General features: G+C 54.9%; 1 protein-coding gene and 1 long non-coding RNA gene across 7 annotated transcripts in view; one reads left to right on the forward strand and one right to left on the reverse strand.

Annotated features, from left to right (window-relative positions):
• The window catches only part of EDA2R (ectodysplasin A2 receptor), a 23033-nt gene extending 12016 nt beyond the window's left edge, over positions 1-11017 (reverse strand). Inside the window, exons 1-10 of one of the 4 annotated variants that reach the window (XR_012044736.1) lie at positions 10713-11009; positions 9643-9783; positions 4863-4973; positions 4020-4198; positions 3081-3166; positions 2611-2775; positions 1932-2078; positions 975-1465; positions 532-663; positions 297-345 (exon numbers count right to left, since the gene is read on the reverse strand). Coding sequence is in view for 3 of the 4 variants with exons in the window: in XM_072876871.1 (XP_072732972.1) it covers positions 297-345; positions 975-1465; positions 1932-2078; positions 2611-2775; positions 3081-3166; positions 4020-4198; positions 4863-4949 (1204 nt within the window). In the remaining variant the exon portion in view is untranslated. Of the gene's footprint in view, positions 1-296; positions 346-531; positions 664-974; positions 1466-1931; positions 2079-2610; positions 2776-3080; positions 3167-4019; positions 4199-4862; positions 4974-9642; positions 9784-10712 lie in introns of all 4 variants that reach the window. The other 3 variants (XM_072876871.1, XM_072876870.1, XM_072876872.1) reach the window with 3 other exon arrangements.
• The window catches only part of LOC140658439 (uncharacterized), a 26628-nt gene continuing 5863 nt past the window's right edge, over positions 6544-27308 (forward strand). Inside the window, exons 1-3 of one of the 3 annotated variants that reach the window (XR_012044739.1) lie at positions 6544-9767; positions 12211-13110; positions 21246-23317. This is a non-coding gene — a long non-coding RNA (uncharacterized lncRNA). Of the gene's footprint in view, positions 9768-11153; positions 11316-12210; positions 13111-21245; positions 26549-27308 lie in introns of those variants that run through there. The other 2 variants (XR_012044737.1, XR_012044738.1) reach the window with 2 other exon arrangements.

The raw sequence follows: 27308 nt of genomic DNA on the forward strand, positions 1-27308 counted from the left end.
CCAACGTCACCTTCAGAGCTCAGCAACATGGAGCTGGCTCGGTCCCGGGGAGGCTGGTAACTGGTGACAACTGGGCGTCCACCCGCCACCCACCCGCAGACCACTCAAGGCAGTGTCACAGAAAAATCTACCCTGTGAACTAGCACCAAAGGCCACAAAACTCAGATAAGTCCCTGTGATGACTGGTACCTCCAGATAGCCGTGGTGGGCTTCTGGCAGAGCTCCCTTCCAAGAATCTGCCTCTCTCCGCTACCCCAACACTTGGAGAACAAAGATGAGGCTGGAAAGACACTTACCCTTCGCCGTGCTGCTGATCTGAGTCACGAGGTTCTGGGCATCATCCACCTGGCAAGACAAAGACCCCAAGGTTGGTGGCAGCCTGGTGAGAGCAGCAACGCCTGTCACGGCTCCCAGGGCCGCCACAGAGGCTCAGAGGAACAGCACTTCTTCCAGCACTACCATCCCACGGAGCCAACGACCTCCTCGGGATGCTCCAGGGCCTCCCAGCAAACTGCTTCCATAAACGGTCACCTGGAGCTAAGCTGTTAAACGCATCTCTCTGCCAGACATTTTCTGAGCCTCAACGATGTTAGTCACTGGGTTCATCACGAGCTCACCAGAGAAGGAGGCGGCACCGGGTCCCCCCGCTGCCAGGTCAGCGTTCTAGAGAGCAAGAGGACAAGAACCACTCGAGAGCACATCAGCTGAAGATGTGCTTATACGGTCAATAAATCCACTCTGGTCTTTTGGGTGTTTGAAACTGCCCCAGCAGGTCACGGCTCCATGGCTGATGGGCTGTTGACTGACACATCACTAAACATCTGGCAGATCATTTTTGGTAATTACCAGTTAGTTCCAGATATTAATGACCCTTAGTCTACCTCCCTAACCCACCGGGCGAGCCCAGCACCCTGTGCCCGAGCCCCGGGTGGCCGGCGGTGGTTTGGAGGAGCAACGAGGCCAGAGGAACTTACCGGCTGCTCCCCGCTTTCGGCAGTGGGATTGGGGAAGGTGAAGGGTGGGCGCCGGGCCCCCTCCCGCCCCGCGCCACCGCTCTCTGCCGGGATCCTCTGCACTGCCCGGCTCGCTGTGTCCTCCGGCCGCTCACCGCCCACAAACTCTGCCGGGGTGGAGAACTTCTGGAGGTCCAGCTCGGTGCACTCCACCGGGGCATGCGGCCACTTGTGCTGCATCTCAGAGGCACAGGAGGAGAGGGGGGCCAGGGCCTCCGCCGTGCCTGGCTGGCCCTGCCTGGGGTCGGAGGGCGGCAGGACCCCGGCCAGGCAGTCGCCGCGGCCCGAGGCCCGGATGAGGGGCTGGCTTTCCAGGAGGCTCCTGCCCAGCTGGGCTTTGGAGGCAGTGCTGACCGCAACGGCCGGCGGCAAGTCCATCTCCGGCTGGAGAGAGGGGAGCTGGAGACCCACGGCTTCCCCGTCTGAAATGAACTGCACTGCTTCCACAGGGCCTGAAAACAGAAACCGGCACAGCTCAGCGAAGCCCAGGATCTGCCCTGGCCCCTGCCGGGGTCTGCCAGCCCCGCCGTTAAACCCACTGGCCCAGGGCCTGCAGGCAGAGCCGGGAGCACCCTGCCCGAGGCCAGAGCCCCCTCCGTGCACCACCACTGAGCAAAGCCACTTCTGTGCCTTTCTGCAAAGCTGTGAGCGGGGTCGATCCCTCCCCCAGCCGCAGGGAGAGCGGGAGCGGGCGGGGGGATCAGGAGCCGCAGGGGCTGTGCGCAAGCCTTCCTGGTACAAGGTCTGCAAGCGTTTGTTAAGAGAGGTCCCAAATTTCACGTCGGTGGGACTCGGACACCGTCCAGCTCCATCCCTCCTGCCTAAGGGCATCTCAGTAGGTCCTAGGACCGTGAGAGCTGGAGCCCAGCACCACGCTCCCTACCCCCAGAGAAGGAGGAAGGCGGCAGGAGCAAGTACCTTCTGCCTGCCTGTAGCAGGGGCTCAGGTTCTTCACACCCAGGCAGCAGGGACCAGACATCTGCTCCTCACACAGGAATCTGCCGGGTGCCGCTGCAGTCGGGAACATTGCTCGCTGGCCCGAGAAGTTCTGAGTCCTCAGGAAGACTAGGAGGATAGAGGAGAACCAGTCTGAGCGAAGCCTTGGCTTGCTTCCCCAGCTTGTCCTCAGCCGTGCGGCACGTCCGCCGGTGCGGAGCCAGGAGCCAGCAGCTCCCTGGCACACTGCTGGACGCCGAGGTGCCCCAAGCCCAGCCACCAAACCTACTGCCCTCTTCCCTCACCAGTCCTACGGTCTTGCCCGGCAAAAAGCCACTCAGCCCCAGCCTGCCCCCGAGAAGCCCCAGAAGAGAGGATCGCCAGTTCTGACTGAAACGGCATCCTCCTCCTCCTAACTACGGCTCTGAGGAGGAGGGAGGCTCCTCTGTGTCTTTGAGCGGGCAAAGCACAAGAGAGGTCCTGCAGCTGTAAAAAGCAGGATGAGGCGTTTATTCTGTATGAGCAGAGGAACGTTTGGGTCACTGTATGCTGCAAGAGCAGCAACGCTAGGGCCTGTGCTCTGCCCAGCGAGGAGGGGGCCACGGGCACGCGTGGAACAGCAAAGGCATAAGGAAGAGAAGCACTGCAGGCATTGACTCACCTCGCTGGCATTGGCTCTTCCAAAATCGCTTGCAGTAGATGATGGAGAGTGCCAGAAGCACCAGTACGATGATGACCAGGGCACTGCTGGTCAGTGCAAGAAGGGCCGTGTCCTGCGGCGGAACGGTCGGGACAGCTACCTTCACCAGGTTTGTTCTGGACCGACCTGCAAACATACCAGCCACAAAACGCTGGAGTCTAACCCTGAGGCTTGGGCCATCCCCTCCCCGCCCGTCCCTCTTCACGTGTAGTGACCGTGCCTCCTCCGGCAGGTCCGTGGGACAGTGGCTTGTGCTGCGGCCAGCGGAGCAGGCTGGCCAGCGAGCAGATCAGTGAAAGGATGGCGCGCCTCTGAGCGCACGCCTTTGACGCAGTCACAACTTAGCACGTGCCATGAGTCTGCTGCACCATGCCCTCACCACCCGCTCCCCCCGAGCACCTCGCCCGCTGCCGGCGAGGGACGGCACGTACACTGAGGCTCGGAGGAGGGCGTCTGCTTGGTGCAAGGGATGCACTCCCAGTCCAGCTGCCCGCTGATCCGCGCCTTGCGGTAAAACCTGCCAACAGAGCAGAGGGTCTCAGCAGCGCACGGCCCCGCAGCGAGCCCCCGCCAGCCCGGCTCTGGACAGACAGGTGGCTTGTCCACCCTGCGGCAGCGCAGGGAGAGCTGACCCCCCCGCGCTCCTGCCCCGGCAGGCTGGGATGCCCCAAGGCAGCAGGTCTCTCCATCGCTGGCTGAAGCCGTACCCGCAGCTACTTTTTCATGTCTGTTGCCACTTTGGCCAAGGAGCGACATCCCTCGAACTGCCTCCCCCTGCCCCGCGTCTGCTGAAGTGGGCGACAGCGATCAATAGCTCCACAAAGCCACAGAAACACCCCAGCCTGCAACTGCGGCTGGGAAGAGGCTCATAGACCAGAGCCCCGACTCGTTCTTCTGTCCCGACTCCCACTGCTCGCCAGTACGCGGTCTGCAGCCCTCGGGCATTTCGCAGGCTGGCTGTATGCAGCAGTCTTCATTTCAGCAACTCCTTAAACCCATCACCCGAGGCACGGTCTGTCCTCCTCTTTGGGGACCACCAATTGTAGCGGTCTACAGCCACTCATCTTCCAGGGCTTAGCCACCCTGGTGTCCACAGGAACAACTCAGGCCTGGAAGGAGTTTTCTTCCACTGCTCGTTCACGGGAGCCTTCAGGTTCCCTTCTTTGGGGCTACAAGGGGGCCATCGGACCGGTCTGATTGGCATGTCATTAGCAGTGTCCTCAAAGAGGCAGCCCTGCGTCACCAGGGCTCCTCTTACATCCCATGTTCTGGGTGGCCTCAGATAAAGCCCCCTCCGTCCATCCCCTCCCTGCACGCTCCCAAGCGTGACCACCGCGGCTCTGCTCGAGCCAGGACCTGGCCCCACTCACCCCGGCAGGCATTCCCCGCAGACCGCGTTGGTCGTCGCCGTGCAGTTGGACTTCTGGACGCGGTTGATGAGGGTGCAGGACAGGCAAGGCTTGCAGCCGTGATGCCCCCAGCTGTCCTTAAACTTCCTGGGGGGGCAGGCGACGCACTGCGCGTCCCCCCCGCCGCTGTCGCCACAGTCCTGCAAGACACGAGGTCGGGTGCACGGCTGCGGCGAGGACACTTCAGGTCCCAAAGCGGTACCGAGGGGAACGGTGGAAGGGTTACTGCTCACGCGAAGGGTCCTCAGAACCCAGCCGAGAGCAGTCGCCACCAGAGCAGGCGACTGGTGGAGAAGGCGTTTGCTGCCCAGCCGGGGCCCACTGGCCACGTTTAGGGAGGAGGAAAGCTCCGGCAGCGCCGCGCCGCGGGAGGCACCGCTGGTGGGGGAGACCCCGCGGGGTGCCTGGGCAGGAAGCGCCAGTCCCACCGCCGAGGCTGGGCCGGACCCCTGCAGCCTTGTCCCGCTCGCGCCCATCCGGCGTGCCGCCTGGCCGGCAGCACGGCTTCGCCCGGCGCTACGGACCCGGAGGAAATTTAGACTTCCACTGGCAAAAAGGAAAGAGGGCACCCCGAGCAGCAACCTGAGATCCCTTCCCACCCGTTACCTCCATCATCTCGCCCTCCTATCCAAGGTGAGGGAAACCGTTCACCATCCCTTCCCACTGAGTCCCAGCTCTTCCCAGCGTGCCAGGGCCCAAGATTATCCTTCCTTCAGAAGAAGGAAGGCCGGCAGAGGATTCCCCTAGCACTGTAAAAGCCTTGGTGCCAGATGATTCCTGGACCTTCCAGAGCAGCCAATTTACCTTGGAAAGCTCCTGCCCAGGCATGCAGTTTCTGCAGGGGGTGCATTTCCCGTGCTCATCCAGGTACTCGCTCTCTTGGCAGTCCATCGGGGCCAGAGAGGGGCCAGGAGCCTGAGGAGGAGAGGAAGAGAAGGCAGAGAGGTCACAGCCACCCCAACTCTTTGAAGGCGAGCAGCGTGCCCTTTTCTGGGCCAAGTTTCCACTCTGGCCGGGACGGCAGTCTGCATTTCTTATGCATCACGGATGTTGCTGTGGCAGGAGGTGGCTCCGGCAGCTCAGGAAGGGCTTCCCAGCAAGGCTGGGGATGAACTGCCTGGCTTTGCTGCCGTGTCGCAGCCTTCGCGATGGAGCAAATGAAATTTCATTTCCAGCTTTAAGGTCGACGCACCGATTGCTCAGGTCACTGATTCACAGGAGGCCAGCGGACTTTGCCAGCCCTGGCTGTAGGTCTGGGCACCCCAGACCATTGGTAGAGAGCTCAGGCCCAGCAAAGTCCCAGCTTCAGGACCCGGCAGCCCAGCTCCGGCCAGCGTGGCTGCATTGGTCTGACACGACCAAACGCCGGTGCCCGGCCGTGTCCCTGGCAGAACAGGACACGCACCTGCGGCCCCGCTGCGCCGGCCTGGAGCTGTGCAGGCTGCCCAGGCTCTTGCTCTGCACGTGTTCCGGCTCGGTGCGTGCTCGCTTGCAGACATCTCAGAGGACCAGCACAACAAGCACCCACCTCCCTCGAAAACACCATCCAGAGCCTTCCCGAGGTGAATTAATGGCTCTGCTGAAGTTAACGGCAGAACCCCCCCAGCCTCAGGGGAGCCACAGTTTGCACCTTCAGCGAGGGAGGCTCACAGGGCAACACGGGACCGGCGCCTCGCCAAGAACAAGCAACTCAGGCTGAAGCTACAAAACTGAGCAATTTATTTGGAGTTTTGGGCAAAACTGAGCAAGTTATTTGGAGTATATGTTCATTTCTGCATATTCTAGATGGGTCCTTACCATGATGACAGAAATGGAATAAAATCCACCCCCACTAGACCAATCTTCATTTTGCTTTCCCGTAACCTTGTGCAGCAAATCAGGAGAGAAACAGTGTTCAACCCGCCTTGGGAGCAAAACTCCTTGACTCCCAAACACCCACCAGGAATAGGGAACACCTGAAAATGCTCTTTTGAAGACCACCACCCCGAACGGCCTGAACCACCTGGGAAAACCTGGCATTTCAACCGGAGCCGTCCTGCTCCGCAGCCTCCGGAGGAGGAAAGGCTCGGCCGGGACGCCCGTCCCCTGCGAGGCTCTGGCAGCAGAGGGGGGAGCGGACTGCAGGGCCCCCGCGCACCCCCCGGCCCCTCCTGCCACAGCCCCCTTCCCCTCCCGCCCGCACCGTTCCCAGGCACCGAACACAGCGTCCCACAGCAGCATTCCTCCGCAGGCTTTTTCTGCGCTCCTCTGCTTAATCCCCCACCACTCCCTTGCCGGCTGCCTTTTGGAAGCAGACACTTGGATGAGCTCCCCAGGCTCTGAACGACCGAGATTCATTCGAGATGAAGTCTGCCCTGGACGAGCATAGAAAGTGAGTCACCCCTCGCCGCAGCTCCCGCACACGGCCAGGTCTCATTAGCTGTTACAAGGAAAGGCAGCGCAAGCCAGCGAGAATTGGTGATGAGCAGCTAAGGGAGCTAAATTTATCTTGCAAACATCTCGGGAGGGGCATGATCACAGCCTATAAATAGCGTAAAGGTCACCGACACTACCGAATAAATAAAGATTTGTCACCATCTCAGAAGGTGGCGAAGAGGGAGCGCGGTGCCAATGCCCAGGGAGAAGCGCAGGGTTTAGCGTTAGGGTTCAGCTACAGGCTGAACGCAGCAGCAAAAATAAAAAGGGGGAGACAGACTCAAGACGGGTGACACACAGCTGCTTCGGAGGGCTGGCACGCTACTGGCCCGAACCCGAGCTCTCGGTGAGCTCCGAGCCCGCAGCCCCGCCGGCGGGCACCCTCTGCCCAGCGCAGGGGGGTCAGCGCTGCTGATGCTCTGGTCCGGCGTCCAGAGCTTGATTTAGGCTTTCACTCGTAACAAGAGCACAAAGATGTATGAAACAGAGTTGCAGGCAACAGAAAAGGAGCCAAGACACCGGAGTCTGGAGAATAAGGGGACCGATTTTCATCGGCTCTCCAAAGTGCCGTTGTAATACAAGAAAGAAGTACTGGTGAAAAACAAACAAAACACAGCCAAAAAGCCAAACCAGCAGTCTTTTTGGCGAACCTGTCCTGCGAACACAACATGACCGCTCTCTCTCATATCGTTACGGACTTTTCTGCACTTCAGAAGGGTCTGCAGCTAGGGATCCATCCCTCGCAGCCTGTCTCCCCAGAAGAGGCACAGCTTAAACCGGTTTCCCAAATACAGAAAGTTACACAGGCAAAAGGAATCCCGTGCCAGTGCAACTCCACACACGAGGACATCTGCCAGCATGACGGTATCGCTCCGGATGGCGGGGGAAAGAGCGCACCGCAACCATGCCAGCAAAGCTATTAAGCGTAGAGCAGGCCTGCTGTTTCTCAAGCCACAATATAATGATACATGGAATGAACGCTTTGTTGAATATCTGGCATGAAATTCAAAGCTGTGGGATTTTTTTATTTTTTTTATTTACTTCTTATTTTAACCATACCAGAACCAAGACGTTTAATTTGTAAGTGGAGCATACATCCAAACCACACAGCGCTGCCCTGGTAAAGCAGCAATTTCTGGTAGTCTAATAAGCCACTAAAACAACTGGTCCTAATTAGGCAAAAGTAAAAAACAAAAACAAACAACAAAACCCTCCCACCTCTTTGGAAGCTACACGGGATCTCAAGGTGACTGCCAGAGCAACAGATTTTATTTGCCAAAGAGGAATATAAACATGACACAGTATCAATGCACTTACAAGTTGGAGGGAAGCAAAGTGTGCTGCCATCGTTTTGAGATGCATGAAATCTTCTAACTTAAAAACATCATAATTTGTTAAAGGATTCTTATTGTCTCAATGGGACAAGTTGCCTGAGCAAGGCGAGCAGAGTGTGCCTCCCACTGTGTTATTACTCAAGGCAGCAAAAACATGAGCTGCTGAATGAGTTTCACTGCATGAGATAAAGCATTTCAGCAAAGCTACAGTGCAAGTTGCAGTTCATTCACCTCCGTGACAGTTCTGGAGCTCTGTCATTCTCTTTTTCCTGTGAAAATGTGATTTTTAAAAAAATCAGACTATCTGGGAATCTAAACTATTTACAAATTTCTTTTGTGTCCAGCTAATGGATTCTGGTAGGGAAAAAAGGGCAAGGAGATCAGTAAGTGAAAGGGTACAAAAAAAAAAAAAAAAACCAAACCAGTGAAAGCATTAGCGCTGCTGGTTCTCCCCGTCCGACCACGGCCCAGCAGGTACCAGCGGGCAGGCAGGGCAGGCAGCACGGCGCAGCACCCACAGCAGGAGATGGGCCAGGCTGGTCCCTGCCCCAGGCACAGACCCCGTCCTCTCCAGCCGTGGGTCTCTGCTCGCCCGGGACAGGGGGTGCGAGACCCACCTTCGGGGCTCTGACACCCGCACACCAGCAGCGGCTCTTCTGCGTCACCGCACGAGCCAGCGGGACGTCGCGGGAAGTTTCTACTCCGCTGCACGACAGACTAGCCCAGCCAGGCAGTGACCGCGGCTCAGATGAGGTACTTGTGTATATTGGAACATAAAACCAGAGAGCTGAAATCCTAAATAAGAACTGCAAGTGAAAAGGAGGGGGGGAAGAAATGAAACGTTATCTGGAAAATACTACTGCATGCCTTGCGTATGGCAGTGTCTAGTCCCCCTCTCTCGCTCAGTCATTCCTCTGCTCCTGCTCGTTAGTCTGCACTCGTTTTGTCCGGACAGCATCTCTCTGTGCCTCCCTACACTACAAACCATGCTGGGAGTGACTCTGCCACCCCTGGAGGATGCCTTGTAGACGAAGGACTGCTCAGGGAAGCAAAAACAGGGGAAAAAGGCTGAGCCTGAACCTTTCCACGTGGCTTAGAAATCAGCAGGTTTTCCAATATATTTGGAAATTCTACTCACAAGATTATCCACTAAGTGTTTAATTTGGAGTGGCTGGGAACGTATGTTTGCTTTAGGAGAAAACACCCCAACCTCAGGCGGGAAGCGCTCCGGGCTGGTCGCATCTCTCTTCACTGCACTGCGATAGCCCCCAGGTTGCAACGCTCACTCTCTACTCCTGCTTGTGAAGCTTCACGAGCTTCAGCTGCAGAGGGAGGCACCTGAAACACTACCGAGCCCCCCCAGTCCAGGACGGAGCGCGTCGCGCCTGCTTTGGCTGCTGCTCCCATTCAGCTTTGCAGAGTCCCACAGGGCACCCACCCGGACACGGGTCTACCCCTGCCCAGACGAAGGGCTGCCCCTGGCGCTGCCCGCCCGGGGGGAGCAGGAGCCAGGCTGCAAACTGTGGTGGACAACTGAGGCTCCAGAAAGGAGAATCCAGGGTGCGGGAGGAACGCGACATCCCTCGGGTACGTGGATGACGTCAGCCGGGGCCACCCTGGGCTGCGGCTACAGAGCTCTATTCCTACATCCGCTGCATAGAGGCTCGATAACCAATTATAGATTGGGGCAATAACTACTGATTGTTGTCGAGTTCTGGCTGTCCACCTTGGGCGTCCACACTCTGCCTTACCAGATATCTCAAGTGAGACTTCCAAAACTCCTATCGATTTTTATAAAACCTTGGATTTCCGTCCGGTTTTTGCCCCACACCTACTTCTTAGTAATTGTCACTGTCTTGCCTGCAGTAACAACGCGGTCTCTTTGGAGTGCCTGGTTTTTCTTCAATTCTTAACACCATCCCAAGCAAACTCACACAGACTTCGCCGAGAAAAGCATCAGGTAACTCGAGCAATGGCTGGTACGAGGAAAGAATCTGCAGTCGGCGCTTGCCCTGGACTGCTTCAACGCGCCCCCAGAATCGCTTGACGCCTTTCGAGAGGCGACAACACTGACAGCGCTGTCCAGGGCTGAGCGCCGGCAGCCGGCCCCCGCGGGCACTTGGCGACGCCGCCGCCGCCTCCCCGCGCCCTCGCGTGGGGGCCGGGAGCCCGCCGAGCGCCGGGCCCCAGCGCCGCGGCCCCGCGCTGGGACCTGCGGAGCCGGGCCGGGCGGGCCCGGGGCCGCCAGACGCCCCGCGGGCGCGGTGCAAGGGCTGCGCGGCGGCCCACGCGGGGCGGGGGTGAGGGGGGGGCGCCGGCCGGCGCTGGGTCCCCGCCGTGCCGGAGGGCGCCCGCCCCCCCCCGCCCCCCGCCGCGCCGCGCGGCCCGGCTCGCCCCGGCTCGCCCGCCGCCTCCCCCGGCCCGCCACGCGCGGGGCCCGGCCGCTGCCCGACCCACGCGGGGCGAGCCGCCGGCGCAGCCCCGGCCCGCCCGGCCGCCGACAGCCGCCCGGCCCCGCCGGCGCCCCCCGCCGCCCGCCCGCGGGAAGGCGGGCAGCGCGCCGGGATATGCCCGGGCACGTCTCGGCGAGGGGCTCCCCGACCCGCGGCGGCACGACCGCCCCGCAGCACCCCGCCCGGCGCCCCCGGGCCCGGCACCCCCGCCGGGTGCACCCCCGGGCTCCGCATCCCCCGGCTGGCCGCACCGCCGGCGCTCGGAGGCGCCCGCCGGAGCCGGCTGCAGCCCACGTGTGTCGCTGCCGCCGCCCTCCCGGGTGCGGGACCCGCCGCAGCCCCCGCCGTTCCCCCCGGCCCCCGCAACGGCCCCCGCCCGGCGGCGACACCGGCACCGGGGAGGGTCGGGGCCGCCGCCGCGGGCGGGCGGGCGCGCGGACCCCGGGGCTTACCTGTGTGCCGGTGCCGGCAGGACGGTGGGGATCGGGACGGGCAGCGCAGGCAGGGCGGTGCGGAGCGGGGCGGGCAGCGCAGGCAGGACCGGCAGGGCGATGCGGGCAGGGCGGTGCGGTGCGGAGCGGAGCGGAGCGGGCAGGGCCGGCGGAGCGGTGCGGAGCGGAGCGGAGCGGTGCAGGCAGGGCGGTGCGGGCAGCGCGTGCAGGACTCCGCGGCAGCCCGCGTGCAGCGGGGCGCAGCCCGTCCCGGGCAGCGGGGAGCGCCCACGGCCCCGCCCCGCCCCGCCGCCTCCCGTTGGCGGGCGTCGCCGCCTGGGCGGGGCTATGCAAAGGAGCGGCCCGTGCGGGGGCGCCCGCGAGCGGCGCCGGCCCGGCGCGCCGAGCAGCGGGGCGGGCGGGGGCGGCGGGGCCGGGGGCGGGGAGCGGCGGGAGGGGGGCGGCAGGGCCGGGAGCCGCGGGCCGGGAGCCGCGCAGCGCCACACGGCGTCTGGGCAGAGCAACGACGGGGCGTCCCCGCGTTACCGGCCGCGACGGGGGGAAAACGAGAAACCCCGGGCCGCTCGTGTCCGTGCGGGCTCGACAGCCGCCGCCGGCGGCGGGGTGGGTGCCGCGGGGCGGGGAGGGCAGGCGGGAGCCCCGGGCGAGGGCCTTGTTCCCGCAGGGCTGGGTTTGCTCGGCACCGCGGCCGCAGGCGGGCGGGCTGGCAGAGCCCCCCCCGCCGCCCGCGCCCTCCGCCCGCGCGGCCGGGGCTGCGGCTCTGCGCGCCGCGCGCGTACGGCGTCTGCAGGCGGGCGAACACCGGGCGGCGGCGGGTGGCCGTGGCCGTGGCCGTGGCCGTGGCCGGGGGACTTCCCTCCCGCTCCGAGCTGAACTGCCAACGGCCCGCTCGGCGTGACTCATCGCTGGAATCCTGGGGGTGGCTCAGGGGTGTCATCCTGGAAGGGTCCCAGGATTATTGTGCAAAAGACTTATTCCGCCACAGCGATTGCCAAATTGCCATGTGGAATCTAACTGTCTTGTGCAGGAGGGAGTTTATGATCCCAGTAGTCCTGATCTTGGCACTTTTTCCAGCTCATTGTGCCTCCAAACTAGTTAGCTCTTAAGTTTTGATCTGCCGGGCCCATTGCAAAATCCTGCTGTCTTCCCAAGCTTTGGGACGTGGAGGGTAGGCAGAGTTAGTGCTGCTTATTTCGGTGGCCTGGGCAGTAGCTCTCAGTAACGGCTGTTGCACGAGGATGCGTACCTGAACTGGTTTGGTTTTAAACCTGTTATTTGGGGACATTCTCCCCATTTCTCTCTCTTTTTTCAAAATTCAAGCAATCTCTCTCCAGCAAATGCTTTTGAGAAGTCCCATAAGTTCCCCGCCGTCATTGCATAACAGATCCTAGAGAAGCTAGAGTGTCGGATGGGAATAACTAGAAGGATTTTATATGAAATTCAATTAAGCACTCAACTTCCTCACTGTTTTCTCACTAAGTCCTCTGATCTTTCACAGCTCGGTGCTTCAGCCAGGTTAATGATGCAATCTCCACAGGACAAAAAGCTCAACAGGAGTTGTTCTGCAGGGCGATAAGGATGACTTCATCTGTCACATGGGGCAGTTTGCCTCATGTGCGTCCGCGTCTGATGCAACTGGGCTGCACTGTAACGCTGCTGCCCCTCTTGCATCACGCAGACGGCAGCGTGCAAGCGGCCAGCGCTGACGGAGGGGCTCCCTCGCATCGCGGCTGTAAGGCAGGCAGGACACTCAACGACACAAACACAGCTTTTGCGCTTTGGAAGGCTGACATAAGAGTTGTTACTGAGCAAAATGACGTCAACGGAGCTCATCTGTAGGATTATTTTCCGCTAAAAAGCTGATTGAATCAAGATGAAAGATTTGCAATAGCGCATCCGGCACACCACGCCGGCTGGCCGATGGGCGGTTATTCGCAGAGCTTCCCCGGGCCCGTGCGGTTTGCGGCAGCCGCGCTGGTGGCTGGTGCACCGCGCTGCTGAGGGCCCGGCAGTGCCCTGCCACGGCCAGCCCCAGCCCACCAGCGCTGGGGCCGAGGCTGAAGCAGGCAGCCCCGCTCTTGCCCCAGGTCCTTTCTCTGCTGTTGCCCTTTGTGGCCTCACGGGAGCCAGAAAAAACTGCGGAGAGCTGGAAATGCTGTTCCTGTGGCAGTGTTTTCCCCAGTCGGATCAGCGCCTCACAGCCACACAGGCAGCACCAGCGCTGCCCCGAGGACGGCTGTGAAAGCCTGCAGCGACCTGGGGAGGTGGCAGGGCTGCCCTTTTGGTACCAGCACAGACAAGACTGGCTTTAGTGGCTTGCCAGACTGCTCCAGGAGTGACTGCCTGGGTGATGTTTTCCAGATTTCTGCTATTGCAGATGCAAGGATCGTTGGGTCAGGTAAAGTGCTGTACATCCAACAGATTTGGGTGTATTTTGCAGGCTGAGACCTTTGAGATGTTAGCTTCAGCCTACAGAAACGTGTCCTGAGGTATCTGGTGTTTTGACTGTAATTACCTGATATGCTCAGGGTCACGTTATCTCCATTAAGTTGTAACTACATAGCATAATTAGCAAAATTACTGTATTATGAGCTAGCAAAACCATGAATTCTGACGCAGGGAATGTTTTACAGCTTTTTCTTACATACTGGAGTGTTCACAACACTAGAGGGCACCAAATCCAGGGACGAATCTATCGTGGGGGCAAAGCAGACTCTGAACACCCCACCCGCACGCAGACACGCGTACACACGCACATATACACACACGCATACACACACACCCCCCCCACCCCCACCCACCCCCCTCCGCACGACACAGGATGATGTGGTGAAGAAGTCACACTTGTACAGTCAGCTGGACACCTTCCACCTTCCCCTCCGTTTCAGATCCGGGCTCTGCCCATCCCTGCCTAAGGCGTCACAAAATCATGTTTTAACCGGGTGGGGAGGTTATGAAAGGCCATGGGAGCAGTGCAGAATTCCCCTCTGGCCTCCAGGTGAGACCTGCTGGAGGTGCTCCGTGGGAGCGCCCGGTGCTGAGCCGGACACGACGTTCAGCTGAAGTCTCACTCCTGCCAGCTGACGTTTCTCCAGTTTTAGTTCTCGCTTCATGGCCAAGGCCACCTCTTCAGAGCCAACTTTGTTGCTGACCTCGTGAGAGAAGCTGCTTGGGCTGAGATCTACTGAATTTTCCCTATGAGAAATTTCCTGCGATTACCTAAGATATAGCTGAGCAGTAGAGTGTTGAGGTGATCTCTGACCTATTTGTTCTTTGATTCCGGGCCCTTTCCACTTACAGTGCTCAAAATAATAGGGCCTGTGTTCAGAGGAACTTGGTATCGTGCCTGGCCATATGGCGTTTACTGCACCTATAGATCTAACTCAGCAAGCACGGTTTCTTTCTAGGGCCATTACATAAATTGGGTTTTTCACATGATCACCCCATGCATGCTATGACTCTTCTCTACATGTCAGTTAGGATTTGTTGCTGTCTTTTTTGTAGAGGTATTTAGAAGACATTTGGCTTCTCTAAAATACTGTCTTGTGGTGCTCCAGGGCTTGAGTCAGGAAGCTAGGCAAGCCTTTCCCAAGACAGGAATGTGCTTTCCAGTGCTTATGGCGTGTTCCTCCTGGTGTAAACCTGGGCCACTGTGAGCTGCAAGTCTAAATGTGAGCTGGATGCCGCGTGGAGGTACAGCCTGCAGAGAGATTTTAAGATTCCACTTAAATCCAGGTTCAGCTGAACAAGAGACTATAACCCCCCAAAACAGAGACCTGTGCCTCCAAACCCATCCAGGCTTCCCTGTCTTGACAGTGATTTAGCATCTTCATACCACTCTCAGAGGCAGCGGCACTCGCTTTCTGGACACAGCCTGGGGGAGAGGGGATGGACGGTGGTATCTGCTTTTACATCAGCACCCACTGGCTAAGTCGCTTTCCTGGGAAGTGGAGGAGGTCAATGCAGTTCCCCTCTCAGCATGAGAAGTCACAAGCTCACCTAAGAACAAGTTATCGCTGGCCGGAAGTCATCTGGCCGACAGCCTTTCTCTGGCCGACGTAAGGACAAGGCCAACGTGATACTTCTCCAGAAGAGTCTCCCAGCAAACTGTGGGTCAGGGACAAGCGACGCCTCTGCATTAAATAATGCAGATGGCTTATCTTTCCAGTGAATTTGTCCAGCCCATAAAAGCCAGGTAGGCTTTTACATCCTCAACCTTCCCAGGCAGAGTATCCAAACTCACCTGTGTGGGACACAGTCATCTCTCCTTTCAAACCTGCGCGTTCGCTCTTGGGTGCGGGCCTGTAAAAGTTAATGCCACAGCACCTCGTTTGCCAATGCCTGAAGTCCTTACCTGGACCTGTAGTACCCGTCGCGAACCTTCCCAGGGCATTAATGGTTACAAATGTTCCCAGTCTGCTCATCTTCACATTTGAAAAAAGCAGCCTGCAGAATAAAGGTTATCGTTTCTGTGCCTGCAAGCTCGTTTGTGTGGTTTCCCCAGCTATCTCAGCCTGTCTCTCGCTGTAAGCCTTGCCTTTGTACCGCTCTCACAGGACTGTTTTTCCACAGCATCTCGTGAGGCTGAATCATGGGAATCATGAGTATTGCCGTGTGTGCTGGAAGGTGTGAGGACGCACGCTGGCAGGCAGGCATGGGCAGGACACGGGACATCGCCCGCAAGAGCTCTGGGGAGGGCCAGGCTAGCATTGATTTCAGTATTTCCCCAGAGGGGAATTGTTGGTTTTTCTCGCTGCCAGAGGAATTAAGAGCTCAGAAACTTGCCGTGCGGAGCTGCTGCTCGGCCCCGCGTCAGCAGAGGGCCCTGGATGCTCGCTGGAAGCAGCCGGACCCCCCAGCCGGGCCTGCCCACCTCTGCACAGAGCACCTTACACCAGCGAATTGCCCTCTCCTTCCTGAGCTTACTTTGTGAAGGTCATGCAACCACCGGCACAGACTTCATTTTACTTTGCCTTAAATTTTCCTTTCTTTCTACTCTCCCACCCAGTTTCACGCATTTTCTCCAGTTTTTCCTCACCGCTCTGCTGTGTTCCTTCCCAGATGTAAAATGCAGGGCTTTCTGAGTAACTGAGACCCCTTCCCCATGATCTCGTTGACCACGCTCTTCACCCCTTTCAGTCCGCACAGCTTGCTCGAGTGTGACAGGGCGCTTTAGACCTCTCTGTTTCATACAATTACGTGCAACAACCTGCAGTTTTAACTGTAAGAATAGAAGCGGGCAGTACCCCTGACGACCGAGATGATGATATGTTCAAATTCAGCATTGTACAGGCAAATGGTCCTTGCTTTCACGCTATTCTTCTCAACAGCAAGCCCCAAATGAGTTGTGCTTTGCCTCACTCCCTTGTGCGCTGCTCTCCATACCATTGCTAAAAGCCCCTTTTTTCCCACCAGGACTTGCACCCTTCAGACAGCTAAAGACAACTCAAATATCCTTACTTCAAATCAGCAGATGAGCCGAGAAGGGGGACTCGGAGCATTCTGCCTGCGGTTGGTTTTGCTTGTAACCAGGTGGTAGAGCATGGCCTTGGGGCATCATCCCATCAGAGGTGGGACACACCAACTGAACTTTTCCAAAACAGCAAATATGGTGAGGAGACTGCTACATCTTCTGGAGAAGGGGCCAGGGAGGCTTTGGAGGCTCTGGGTGAATCAGGGATGCTGTGGATCTCTCCCCAACTCCTCCTTAACCCACTGCTTTCCAAGTGATCCGAGAGAAGAGAGCTTGGGATCCATCTTTGAGGGACAATGTCCTGCCAGAGAAGCTGTGGTGGATAATGATCTCTGGTACTGCTGCACCCCCCACTCCACTCGTGTGGGATGCTGGACACCCCTCCTGAGAACGATGACCAGAAATGGTGTTGGAGGACACAGACGGTCTCCAGCCCTTTTCCAGTGCTTGAACAGAGAGGGCCACCCCAGCTCTGCAGGAGGAGATTATCACAAAGGCACGCGGAGCCAGGGGGCCTGGGCTGGGCCACCATGCTACGACCACCGATGCCACAGTCATGCAGCAGAGCTGACTCCTAACGGCGCTGGTCTCCCTGCGGCGCCCGGGGTTCAGCAGTGGCACCCCCCTCCTGCCGAACAGGAGCCGTCCCTGCGCCTGGGCCACGCTGGGATTCATGTACGGGGTTGGTATGGGACCACCCCACCAAGAAAAAAGAAGAGAGCAGACGTACTTTATGCCTGCCGCTCAGACCCCCCCTGAAGAGAGCCCGTCTCTGCCCCCAGCCCCGGGATCAGAGGCGGGATCCCACCCAGCGCTCGCCCCAGTCATCCTCCTGTTGCCCCCTTTCCTCAGCATCCTCCAGCTTCCCGCTTCGCTTTGGTTTTCCACGCCGAGGCATTTTGCTCTTTCCCTGCTGTCTCTCTCACTTGTCTTGAGTAACTCCCGAGTGGTTTCCAGCTGTCATTTCTTTCCCTCACTCCTCCAGTGGAAATGTCCGTAAGGGGCTATCGATTCTTCTCCCATCGGGGTCACAAGGCAGCAGTCGCACTGCCAGACATGCAGTGACCCTCTGACTGCTCCCGGCTCTGGGCTGCCCACCGAGCCTCGCCGTCACCAGCCGGCATGGGTTACTCTTCCCTGCAATCAGCACTCTTCTCTGAGCAACATCTTTGCAAAGTCTCTTAGCTAGGGCAAACACCCCAAACTGGCCCAATTCCAAGTGACATCAGAGAAGGCAGGATCAGACCTCTCGGGAACGATGGGAGAGACTCGATAGTCTTAGGGGACTGAGTGTATTTGTCCAAGAGCAACACGCAGGGAGCCCACTGCTTGCCTAAGAGCGGTCAGACGCAACTGAAAACTCTCAGAGAGAACAGCACTACTCCTGTACCCAACCCTATTGCCTGCGTAAGTCTTGCTGGACTTAATGTGCTTGGTTTTGGTTCTTTCCAATGCTCTTCAGGTGGTCTTTCTTAAAGGAAAAAGGATAGGAGTATCCAGAGAGGTATTCCACTTTGTTTGACACAGTTAAAGCCATTAGCAGTTGTATTTACAACTACGTAAGGGAAACAACCACACATATGTGGGCAGTCAAGCAGAACTGTGTTTGATGGAGTTACGCTAGCAACTTAGAGCCTCGGAGTTATTGCCTTGCCATCGGCAGTCTGCCGCTCTCCCGGCACAGCAGTGTGCTCCGTGCTCCCCTGCACTAGCTGGGTTGGAAAAGCAAGGAGGCCCTTGTCCATCAGATTTCTTGCCCTCTGTCACTGCCTCTGCTGCAAAATGATTTCCCCACAGGCTTCCTCAGCCTTTGTCTAGACAACACTATTTTGCAGAGCACTGGCAGAGCTGCAGAAGGGCCTGGAGGTCTTTGCCAGCAGGGAAGAGAACAAAAAGAAACTCTAATTTGAGAGAAAAAGGACAAGGAATGATTTTAGCTTTTTCACATTCCCAGCTGGGAGGATGAAGAGCTGTAAAAGGCAGAGACTGCACACCAGCGAGTCACAGCTCCAGCTAGCTGGGTCACGGACCCTGCGACAGGGATTAGGAGTGTTAAGCATTCAGCTTTCTTACCTGCGTTGCAGTTAAGTCTAGAGTTCAGATTTTTGAGTCCTCCATTAACAGCTGACATTTGCTTAGGGACCACGGTAAATAAGGGCTCATTCCAGCTCCCACTGCAAAGGAGCTATGCACAGAAACCACATCTGCTGCTTTATTCCCTGAGTATATCCTGGGTCATCACCAGGATACTCTTCACTGTCCAGAATCATTACTGCCTGCCAGTGGCAAAGGCCTAAATACATAAATAAATAGATCAATCAGAATGAATGAGTTGGTGAGCCCCAAGCAAAAATTAACCTGGCAAAACAAAAAGTGCAAAATATCCCCCCAGCAGGGAATTATTACTCTCATGTGGTCTTTTCCTTCCAGCCTTCCTTCCCAAGGAAATGAAACCAAACAGAAACGAACCATGTTCGTGGTCTTTTCCATTCAGTGTTTGAGAAAGGGGGTCAGTGAGTTTGCTGATGGTCCATAAAAACACTGAGGGCTGATACTTCTTCACTGTCCAAAAAGTTAGGAGAATCTCTCTATTAGATCATTTTTTCATGGAAATGAGATGCAAGAAGACAGATGCCTCTAAAGCTGTCTCAGAATAACGTTTCCAAGGCATTCCCACTCCTCAGTGCCAGTGTTCATTAGAAAGCATGTTGCCCATTTACAGCTGTGTGTTCCTGAGATACCGGGATTCTCCTAAAAGCTGTAGGACTTCTTTTAGGACCCTCTGGCAATCCAACTCTCAAGCATTCCTTTGGTCACCTACCCAAGTATCTATGTTAGAATGAGTTTCATCTAGGAGGACACACACAATTCTGCTTATCGTGAGTGTCAGAGGGATCTAGCTGTTGGTACAGGGTGTTAGGAAAAGGCACAAAATTCAGAAGACTCTCTGGAAATCTTTGAAAGAAATAATATGGCAAAATGTTTTCCATCAAGAAACACCTCTTGTGTTTTCTCTCAGCCTTTTCAAAAGTAGGTCCACGTTTGTTTTGGTTTATACTAAAATGAAATTTAGTTTGTGCGTTGATTTTACTCTGTTTTCATGTTGAAGAAGAAAAGCAAATATATCCTGCGTCCATCCTTTTCACAAATGACTGGATCACAGGAAGCAAAACGAAAATTCTTTCATTTGAAGTATTTGATTTTTACAAAGCTATGTAGGAACGGAGACATTGTGACTTTCAGGCTTCCCAGGATACCAGATTCCTGCTGTCCATGATCAGTTCTTCTGGAAGAGACACATCTCACCAGATGTATGAAAACCTGCAAGGCATGCTAACACGACTGCTGAGGGAGATTTGGTAGCAAATTTCAAATACACCAGGTGAGAGCAGGATGGTGTTTTGTCTTAGAGCACGAGAAGCTTCTTGAAGCTCTGTTAGTTTGCTGAGCGGTTGTGTTTCGGGGCAGCTGCCATCGGGGGCTGAAGAAGAGGTTATCGGTGGGCTGCGTGTGCCCCCATTACAACACTGCAGACCAGAGTGCATACAGAAATAGGAAGGGCAGAAGTAATTGCCCCAGCGGCCACTAACAAAAGCTGTTGCTGGTTGTAATACCCACTGCAGGTTAGGATCTGCCCTCAGGTGGCGGTGAATCAGGTAGCAGTCCACTAGTTCGTGTGGGTTTGGTGGGGTTTTTTTAAGGCGGAAGGTGCTTCTCTGGTCACTCCAGGTCAGAATCCAGGAGGAAGACCCCAGAAAAATGGGGGCTGTGAGAACGACAGAGTGCCTCCTAATTTCAGAGGGGAAAACAATGACCAACAGATGGACGGAACAACTGGCTGCTTGCTTTGCTGTCTTTTGCAGAAGGAAATAGTTCCAGAAAGTTGGCTGTCAGCTGGTTAATGTGTTCCAGCTGCCTTCTTCCCTGAGCCACGTTGTGCAGGGAGGAAAAAAACCCAGGAGGAAAAAAACCCAGGAGGGAAGATTCTGCCCATAAAGGAGGTTCACCAGCCAGAAGAAGGCTGGTCCCTCACTGGACACCTGAGTAAATACACCCATTGTTCTTCATTCCTCAGTTACACATCCTTCCAACACTTCAAGGAAAATCTGATGGGAACCAGAGTCTTGGGCATTTAGCAGGGAAGAGGCGGAGTTTTACTTGCAGAGTGAAAACAGTTCTGCATAATCCCTAATGCTTTCCATGGCATCCATTTTTGGAAACCTGTTTTTTCAGCATGATTAAAAGTAAAAACAGAACAGATAGATAGAACTTGTTGGCACGCATCTTTCCCCTGCAGCATTCAGAGGACATTACGGTGTATTTCAGGAGCTTTCCTTTGGCAGGACTGGTAGAAAGTTACTGACAATCTTTCTGGCAGTCCCAAGATGCTGTCAGAGAACAAGCAAGCATGTGGTTGTTACATACTCCTAATAATTGCATCTTTGAGAAAAGTAGCTGCGTGCTTAATACTCATTGGTTGTTGCTCCCTAGTTAAAAAAAAAAAGATATTTGGATATTGTATTGTTTGTTCTTTACCGACTCACCATCTTAGCTAAGGGCAAGCTGGTGTCCCTCCCAGAAAGAGGAAAGATGGCATAACTGCTTCAGTGGCACTGAACCAGCCCTCACGCCACAGCCTGGGTAGCTGTAGGATGCAGAGCACATCAGGGCGTGTTTCAGCGTTCACGCGGCTGCGGCGAGTGCTCCTGTGCCTTTCCCTTCTGGAAGAAGGCACCACGGAGATACTGCTGTTTCCTCCTCGCCCCGGGTCAGTTTTACAGGAATAATCACGTAGATAATAAAAGCCACACGCACCCCCCCGCCTTTGAACAAACCTGGCACATTTCTACCGCTATTCTAACTCCGTCATGTACCGCTTTTAGCTGGTCAGACAGGGTTTTCTTTGTTCACTGTTTCTGCTGTCACGAACCCAGGGTCAGCCATCACTGGGCACCTCCTCACTGCTCAACCCTTCCTTTGTGGTACTGGCTCTTTCACTGGCGACACAGACACTCTCACTGCTCTCCTACCCCTGATTAATGATTATTGTGTATTGTCAGGCTTCTGCACCGCACCCAGGAGGACAGATGTTCTTCCAAACCCCAAGAACTGACCCTGCCTTGAAGATCTCTCAGGACAAATTCCAATGGCAGAATAAAAATGGCAAAGAGCACAGGGAGCCTGAGCCAGGCGCTGGAGCTGGATTGTGTAAGGCTGTTGATGTGAAGACCTGACAAACAGTGGGGTGAGGCTGAGACAATTGGCACAGAACACTGGCTCCAGGACAAGATGGCATGAACCTGACGAAAAGGACCATATGCAGATGACCACATCTATGTAAAGCTTTGCAGGTAAAGACAAAGACTTGATTTAATGGAGGGAAAGACTCCAGAAAGGGAATTAACGAAGAATAGAAGAATGAGCTTCCAGGGCCACACCGAAGGACGCTCCAGCCCCGGTACCCTGATTCTGACAATAGCCAGATGTGGGGACAGGGGCAAGAGAACGAAAACAGAGCACAAACATATATGTAGTAAACCTTGATGGACTTCTCTTCCTTGAACTCTCTTGTTTTGTCCCAAACCCACGGACAAATGTAGCCTCCCCAGAATCTTTTGGTGAGGAGTTTCATGGCTCAACGACCTGTTGCGTCAGGAAGCACCTCCTTTTATTTGGTCTGAACTGGAAACCCAGAGCTTGTTTGACAACCTCCAGTTTTTGCTTTACCAGGGGAAGTGAGCAATCCAACCCTGGGCACCCTGACCAAGCCGAGGAGCCGGAAAGAAGAGATTACTTCTTCAGGCACTTCCTCAGGCAGCCTAGCCCTACTTGTTTACCATTTATTCTTCTTGCTTGTATGACTGGTGCTGCTAGATTGCAGCTGCAAAAACAACACTGCATTTTATATACATCTTCCAGCCTGCTCACAGTAAAGAGAAGAGCTTAAGCTCTCTGCAAGGAAGGATTTCACTTGTTGCCACTGTGTCCATCTGATTATGCAGACGTGTAACTCTTCTGATTTCAATAGCATGCAGTCCATTTGCAGCTGAACAGAAGTCAACCTTAAATGTGCCTATACATCCGGTGCCAAAGCTGGCAGGCCAGAATAAATAATTAAGCAGAAACTCAGCAATGGCCGTAGCAACCTGCTGCCTAAAGTAGGTTTCTAGGCATTAATGCAAATCAGCTGTTTTTAACCACCTGGCCATAACTACAGCCGTTACACAGGTACAGTGTTATTGTACAACTAAGTAACATTTCGGCCTTTGACAAATGAATAGTGCAAAGCACTGCTTCAGAAGGGCAGTCACAGCCTGAAGTCAGCTTAAATCAGTGCGATTCTTTAATGTACCAGGATCCTTTAACGTACCAGGATCTTTGGGCAACCTTTTGCTCTCACTGGTACCCACAGCCTCATTCTATGTCAGTTGATTACATTCTTTGAATTGATTTTTCAAACCTACTTTCAAATCCATGAGAGAGCTTCCTCTCTGCAAGGGACTTGGCGGTGTTCAGGGGCTGCAGGCAGTACTTATTCCTGTTTTCCACTAGAATTTGAGCCCTGACCTTGCATCTTAATGTTGACCCATGGAAGCTAAGAAGAGCAGATTCATTTTTTTCCAATCACTACAAAATTTCTGGTCAGAAAAGGCAAGTTCTTTTGCCAAATAAAAATGTGTTATTAGCACTAGCTAATATACCTTACTTCTAAGGATAAATTCAGGGTTGTTTATAAAATGTCGGTGGACTGGCGCTGGCCCATACTTTGGGGAGTGGATTACACTGCAGATGAAGGCACTGAGTGCCCCATAATCGTGGGTGCACTCAGCTGCGAAGCTGCGCTGCCGCTGCTTTCCCTGTAGCATGAACAGTGGGAATTACCGTGTGTACACAAGACAGCAGCCGTCCAGATGTCAGGGCTAGAGGTCTGTTACATACACTAAAAAGCAGATCCTGCTTCTCTCTTCCTTAAATAGTGAGCTGTTTCCACATGCACTAGAAGGAAGACTTAGTTTTCAATTTTATCTCACACGCAGCCCCCAGCGCAGCTGAATGCAGGAGCAGACTGTCTTCTAGTCAGAACTGGGCACTGCCAGCTCCTTTGAAATCCACTGGCAGCTGAGAGCATTCAGTAAGTAATATTTATGCTGAAAAGTATTGTTTTATTAACATCAAAATACTGCTGGGAATCACACTGATTTAGAAGGAGTTTTTATCAGCTTTCTGAGGTGCTCTCTTTCAGTGAAGGACGGATTCAGATTAAAACACTGGCTTTTTGCTTTTCTTTCTAAAAGAGGTATTTCAGCACAATATCATGTCACAAAAACACTGGAGAGATTTTAGTTTAGGATTTAGAATGGACTTTTTGCTCCCTGGAAGGCAGCCTGTGCCGTCGCTCCAAAGCTTGGGATCAAACCCTTCTGCATCACACGCAGTATGATTTTGCATTCATTTGTCATGGAACGATGCAGTGAAGATTCAGCTCTCCCCGTTGTGAGATACCTACTTGGGGTTTGTTTGTTTGTTGGTTTTGCCACTCAGTGCATTACATCTTGGCTGCTGCAACTCCGGTAATGTAATACATCTGCAGAGCCATTCCTCAAAACTCCCCAAACCCCCACAGTGGGTTCCATGCAAGTGTGTACCTCTGTAAAATCATTCAGAAAGATCATATTTTATCTAAGTTATGTCTCTTCTTTCTCATTTAAAAAGCACGTCCCAGCAAAATCACGCCATTTATACTGATCTGTAGCATTTTGCACATAGACAAAGTGCTGCAACAAGCAGGGGTACAGCTGGACGGCTCTTGTGAAGACACGAAGGGGTAGGGGACACTCCAGCTGGGAGGCATTACTCAAGCTGGTTTAATACAGAAGTAGGAAAAAGAGTCCTTGTGAATAAACAGAAAGCTGGCTACAAGCTTTGTTTTTACAAAGTCAGCTTTGAGTCATTCCGACTCAGGTATCAGCGCTGGTACCGCCAGTCACCCACAGCTCATAGCAAAGATCCCTTTTTTCACCTTTTTCTGAAGGCAGAGATGCTTTGCTGTGCTTTCTTTAAAATACAACAGTTAAGTCAGGAAGCACCACAGCAAGGGCCCTACAGAGTCCACATTTCCCAAAGAAAGGGAAAATGCAAATAAAGCATCAAGGCTTCGGAACACAAAAGCTATACAAAGAGGTATGCCGCCTCAGCTGCTCACGGAAGGCTCTGGTTGTAACCTACGCGTATTGCAGGTTCCAGTAACGCCCTCTGGTAGGTTCATTCAGCTCCCGCTGAACAACAGCGTTCATCCTCTGTCAGTGCAAAATTAGACTTAACTTACGGAAAAAAAGTATAGCAGCAGCAAAGCTGAGATTTGTAACCACGCCTCCTGACTCCAGCCCATTCCCCTTACACCATGCAACTGTCTCGCAGGAGGACAACCAAAACTAACGTACAGTAGAACTGGATTTGGCACTTCACTTACAGGCCAACAGGAATGCAAGAATGAAGCCTTTTTCTGCCGTTCTCTGTGCTACGCTTCTTATAGGGCTACGCCGACATGCATAAGCCCAGGAGGGTTTTTGGCCTCGACAGCAGTTCTGCTCTGCCGTCCTGCACCCTCAGCTGCTGGGACACGCAGCGGCTCTGCTAGAGCTGAAGTGCTGGGGAGTCACGGCTGAGTAAGGGCTTTGTGCAAAGTGAGTGATGGTCGTGCCACTCTGAGATGTCACCCTGAGGGAGGGTTGGTGGCCACACCACACCAGACGGGTGATGTAGATAAACAGCCATTAGGAGCCACAGAGGTGGACGGACCTTGCCTCATTTTGGACTTTGAGCAGGACTGGAGCAAGGTTTCCAGAAATGAGACAAAGAACTTCAGAACGCCCACACTTGCCAGAGGGCTGTAAGCAAGGACAGCCTCTTATTTACTGGGCCCAACTCCTACGTCCCATTGAAGAAGCAACAACTTGGCCTAAAGGACACTTTCCAAGCTGGATGCCGTGTGTATGAGAGAAAGCCTGTAGTTATCTACTATCCGTCTCCGTATTTATAGCCTTCGTTTATGGCTGTGTTATTGTTTGGTGGCCTTTTGTCTTCTTTTGGCAGTGACAATGACTTTTCTGCTGTAATATAAACGAGAAGCCATGTCCATGAGCGTATTCCAGGTCATTTTCACAGTACAGTGGTCACAAACACCAGGCAGGCCGCCTGCCAGGACGTCTCCGCCGGCCTGCTGTGGGGCACCAGCACTGCCACGCACGCTGGTCTGTGGTCTGCAAAAATAGAAAGCTGCTTAAAGATGGGCCTGGGCCATAATTTCTCTTGATATACTTCATGCAGGAAGCGCTCGGAGCATGAACCTTCTCTGAAGGTCGGGTGGAGACATTTGCACCAGGACCTAGTGCACTCAGAGCTTCAAATATTTCTTGGCCCAGGCTATTGGAGCTCCCAGGAAAGTTGCTTAGGAATCCAGGCAATGTCACTGTTTAATTTGTTTCTTCCTCAGCTCATTTTCTTTTGGAAGGTAGAAGCAAACTAGATGATCTTCTTTTCCTCCTGCCTCCAGCCTCGTCTCTGGCTAACTTCAGTTTGAGCACTTTTGACACAGCTCTTATTTTGCTCACCTAGCTGCAGACTTCAGCTTTTCCAAATTTGCTGTTTTCCCAAGGGGATGAAACATGTCCATGGACAAGCACAACCTCAAAGACTCCCCAGAGCAGGAGGACTTGCTCAAACCCAGCTCGGCAGAGCCTAGCGGGCAGTGTGAAGAGAGTTAGGCACTTCTGATTAGGCTCATTTTCCTGCCTGAATCACTGTGCCGGGGCTGGCATGGGCATCCAGGCAGGAAGACACAGAGGGAATGAAAAACTGAGGGGAGGGGAGCATCTGAAAAGGCGAGCTCCCAGGGGTGAGCATGTGGGGTGCAAATGAGGGAACACCGAAACGAGAGGGAAGGGACCCCGAGGCACGGAGAGCAGGGCGTGCTCTCCCACTCGGCCGGGGCGTGCGAAGGAAAGCACGCTCAATGCGCACGGAGATGTCGGTCGTGCAGAGCAGCGCAGCAGCAGCGGTGCATTCCCAGGGCGGCATGCACTGGTCCGCACGGCCACGAGTCAGGCCCAGGGTGCGTCTGGGGAGCCCGGAAAGGGGGAGCTCAGTTTGACACCCACAGAAGAGACTGACCCGAGGCCCTCATGCCTGGCTTGCCTCCAGAGGCATGGGGGCAGGCGACCCTTCGTAGCTGCTTGCACGACTCAGGGCCCCGCTGGCGCAAGAGAAAACAATAGATGAATCTATCACTTCGTTCATTACAGCTGGTTTTGCCCTTGACTCTGTTGATCTTTTTGAGGCAAATATCAAATAAAGCCATGGTGAAAACAAACTGCCACAGATTTATGACTTCAGTTCTTAATTAAATTTTTCTTTTGTAGCTGCTCGCTCACGTGCAACACTCTTGGCTTCACGGTGAATCTAGAAGAAGGTCATAAACACGGCTTTGCTCTCCTGGTGGGTAGCTCTCCCTTCTGGCCTAGGGAGAGATCACTCATCGTTTCCGTGCTGGGAGCAGGCAGGGTAAGGGGGGCCAGGCTCTCCACAACCGCAGCGAAGAGCCGGCAGGGTCTCTCGGGCAGCTGGCGACCGACCCTTGATTCTGACTTAGCTTCAGCTCAAGGTTTTCCAGCTTGGTTTGACCTTTGGCAACAAGTGAGTCATGACCAGGAGTCACTATGTGAGATCTGCTCCGAAGATGGATATACCTCTTTGCCCAACAGATGCCCTCTGTGTAAAAACCCCCGGCAAGAAATGGCAGCCCTGATTAGTGCTCTCTCTTGTCTAACGAGAAGCATTTCTGGGTCTCGATAGCCTGCCTTCCAATTCAAGGAAAAGCACAATTACGAGGCAGCTCAGAGGACACACACAGAGCAGCTGCCAGTGCTGCATTCATTCTGGGTTTTAGCTTTGCACATTTTCTACATGCGTTACAAGAAGAAAAACAAAGCGAGCCCAGGGCCAGGCTGCACCCGGAGAGCAGCTCACAGCAGCCTGAGCAACACGCGCAGCAGAGAAAGGCAGAAGTGCGAGCACCTTCTCCTCGTCCGTTGTTGAAGAACAAGATCTGAAGCAGACAGAACAAA

The sequence above is a fragment of the Ciconia boyciana genome, chromosome 12, assembly GCF_034638445.1.
Source record: "Ciconia boyciana chromosome 12, ASM3463844v1, whole genome shotgun sequence".
NCBI lineage: Eukaryota > Metazoa > Chordata > Aves > Ciconiiformes > Ciconiidae > Ciconia > Ciconia boyciana.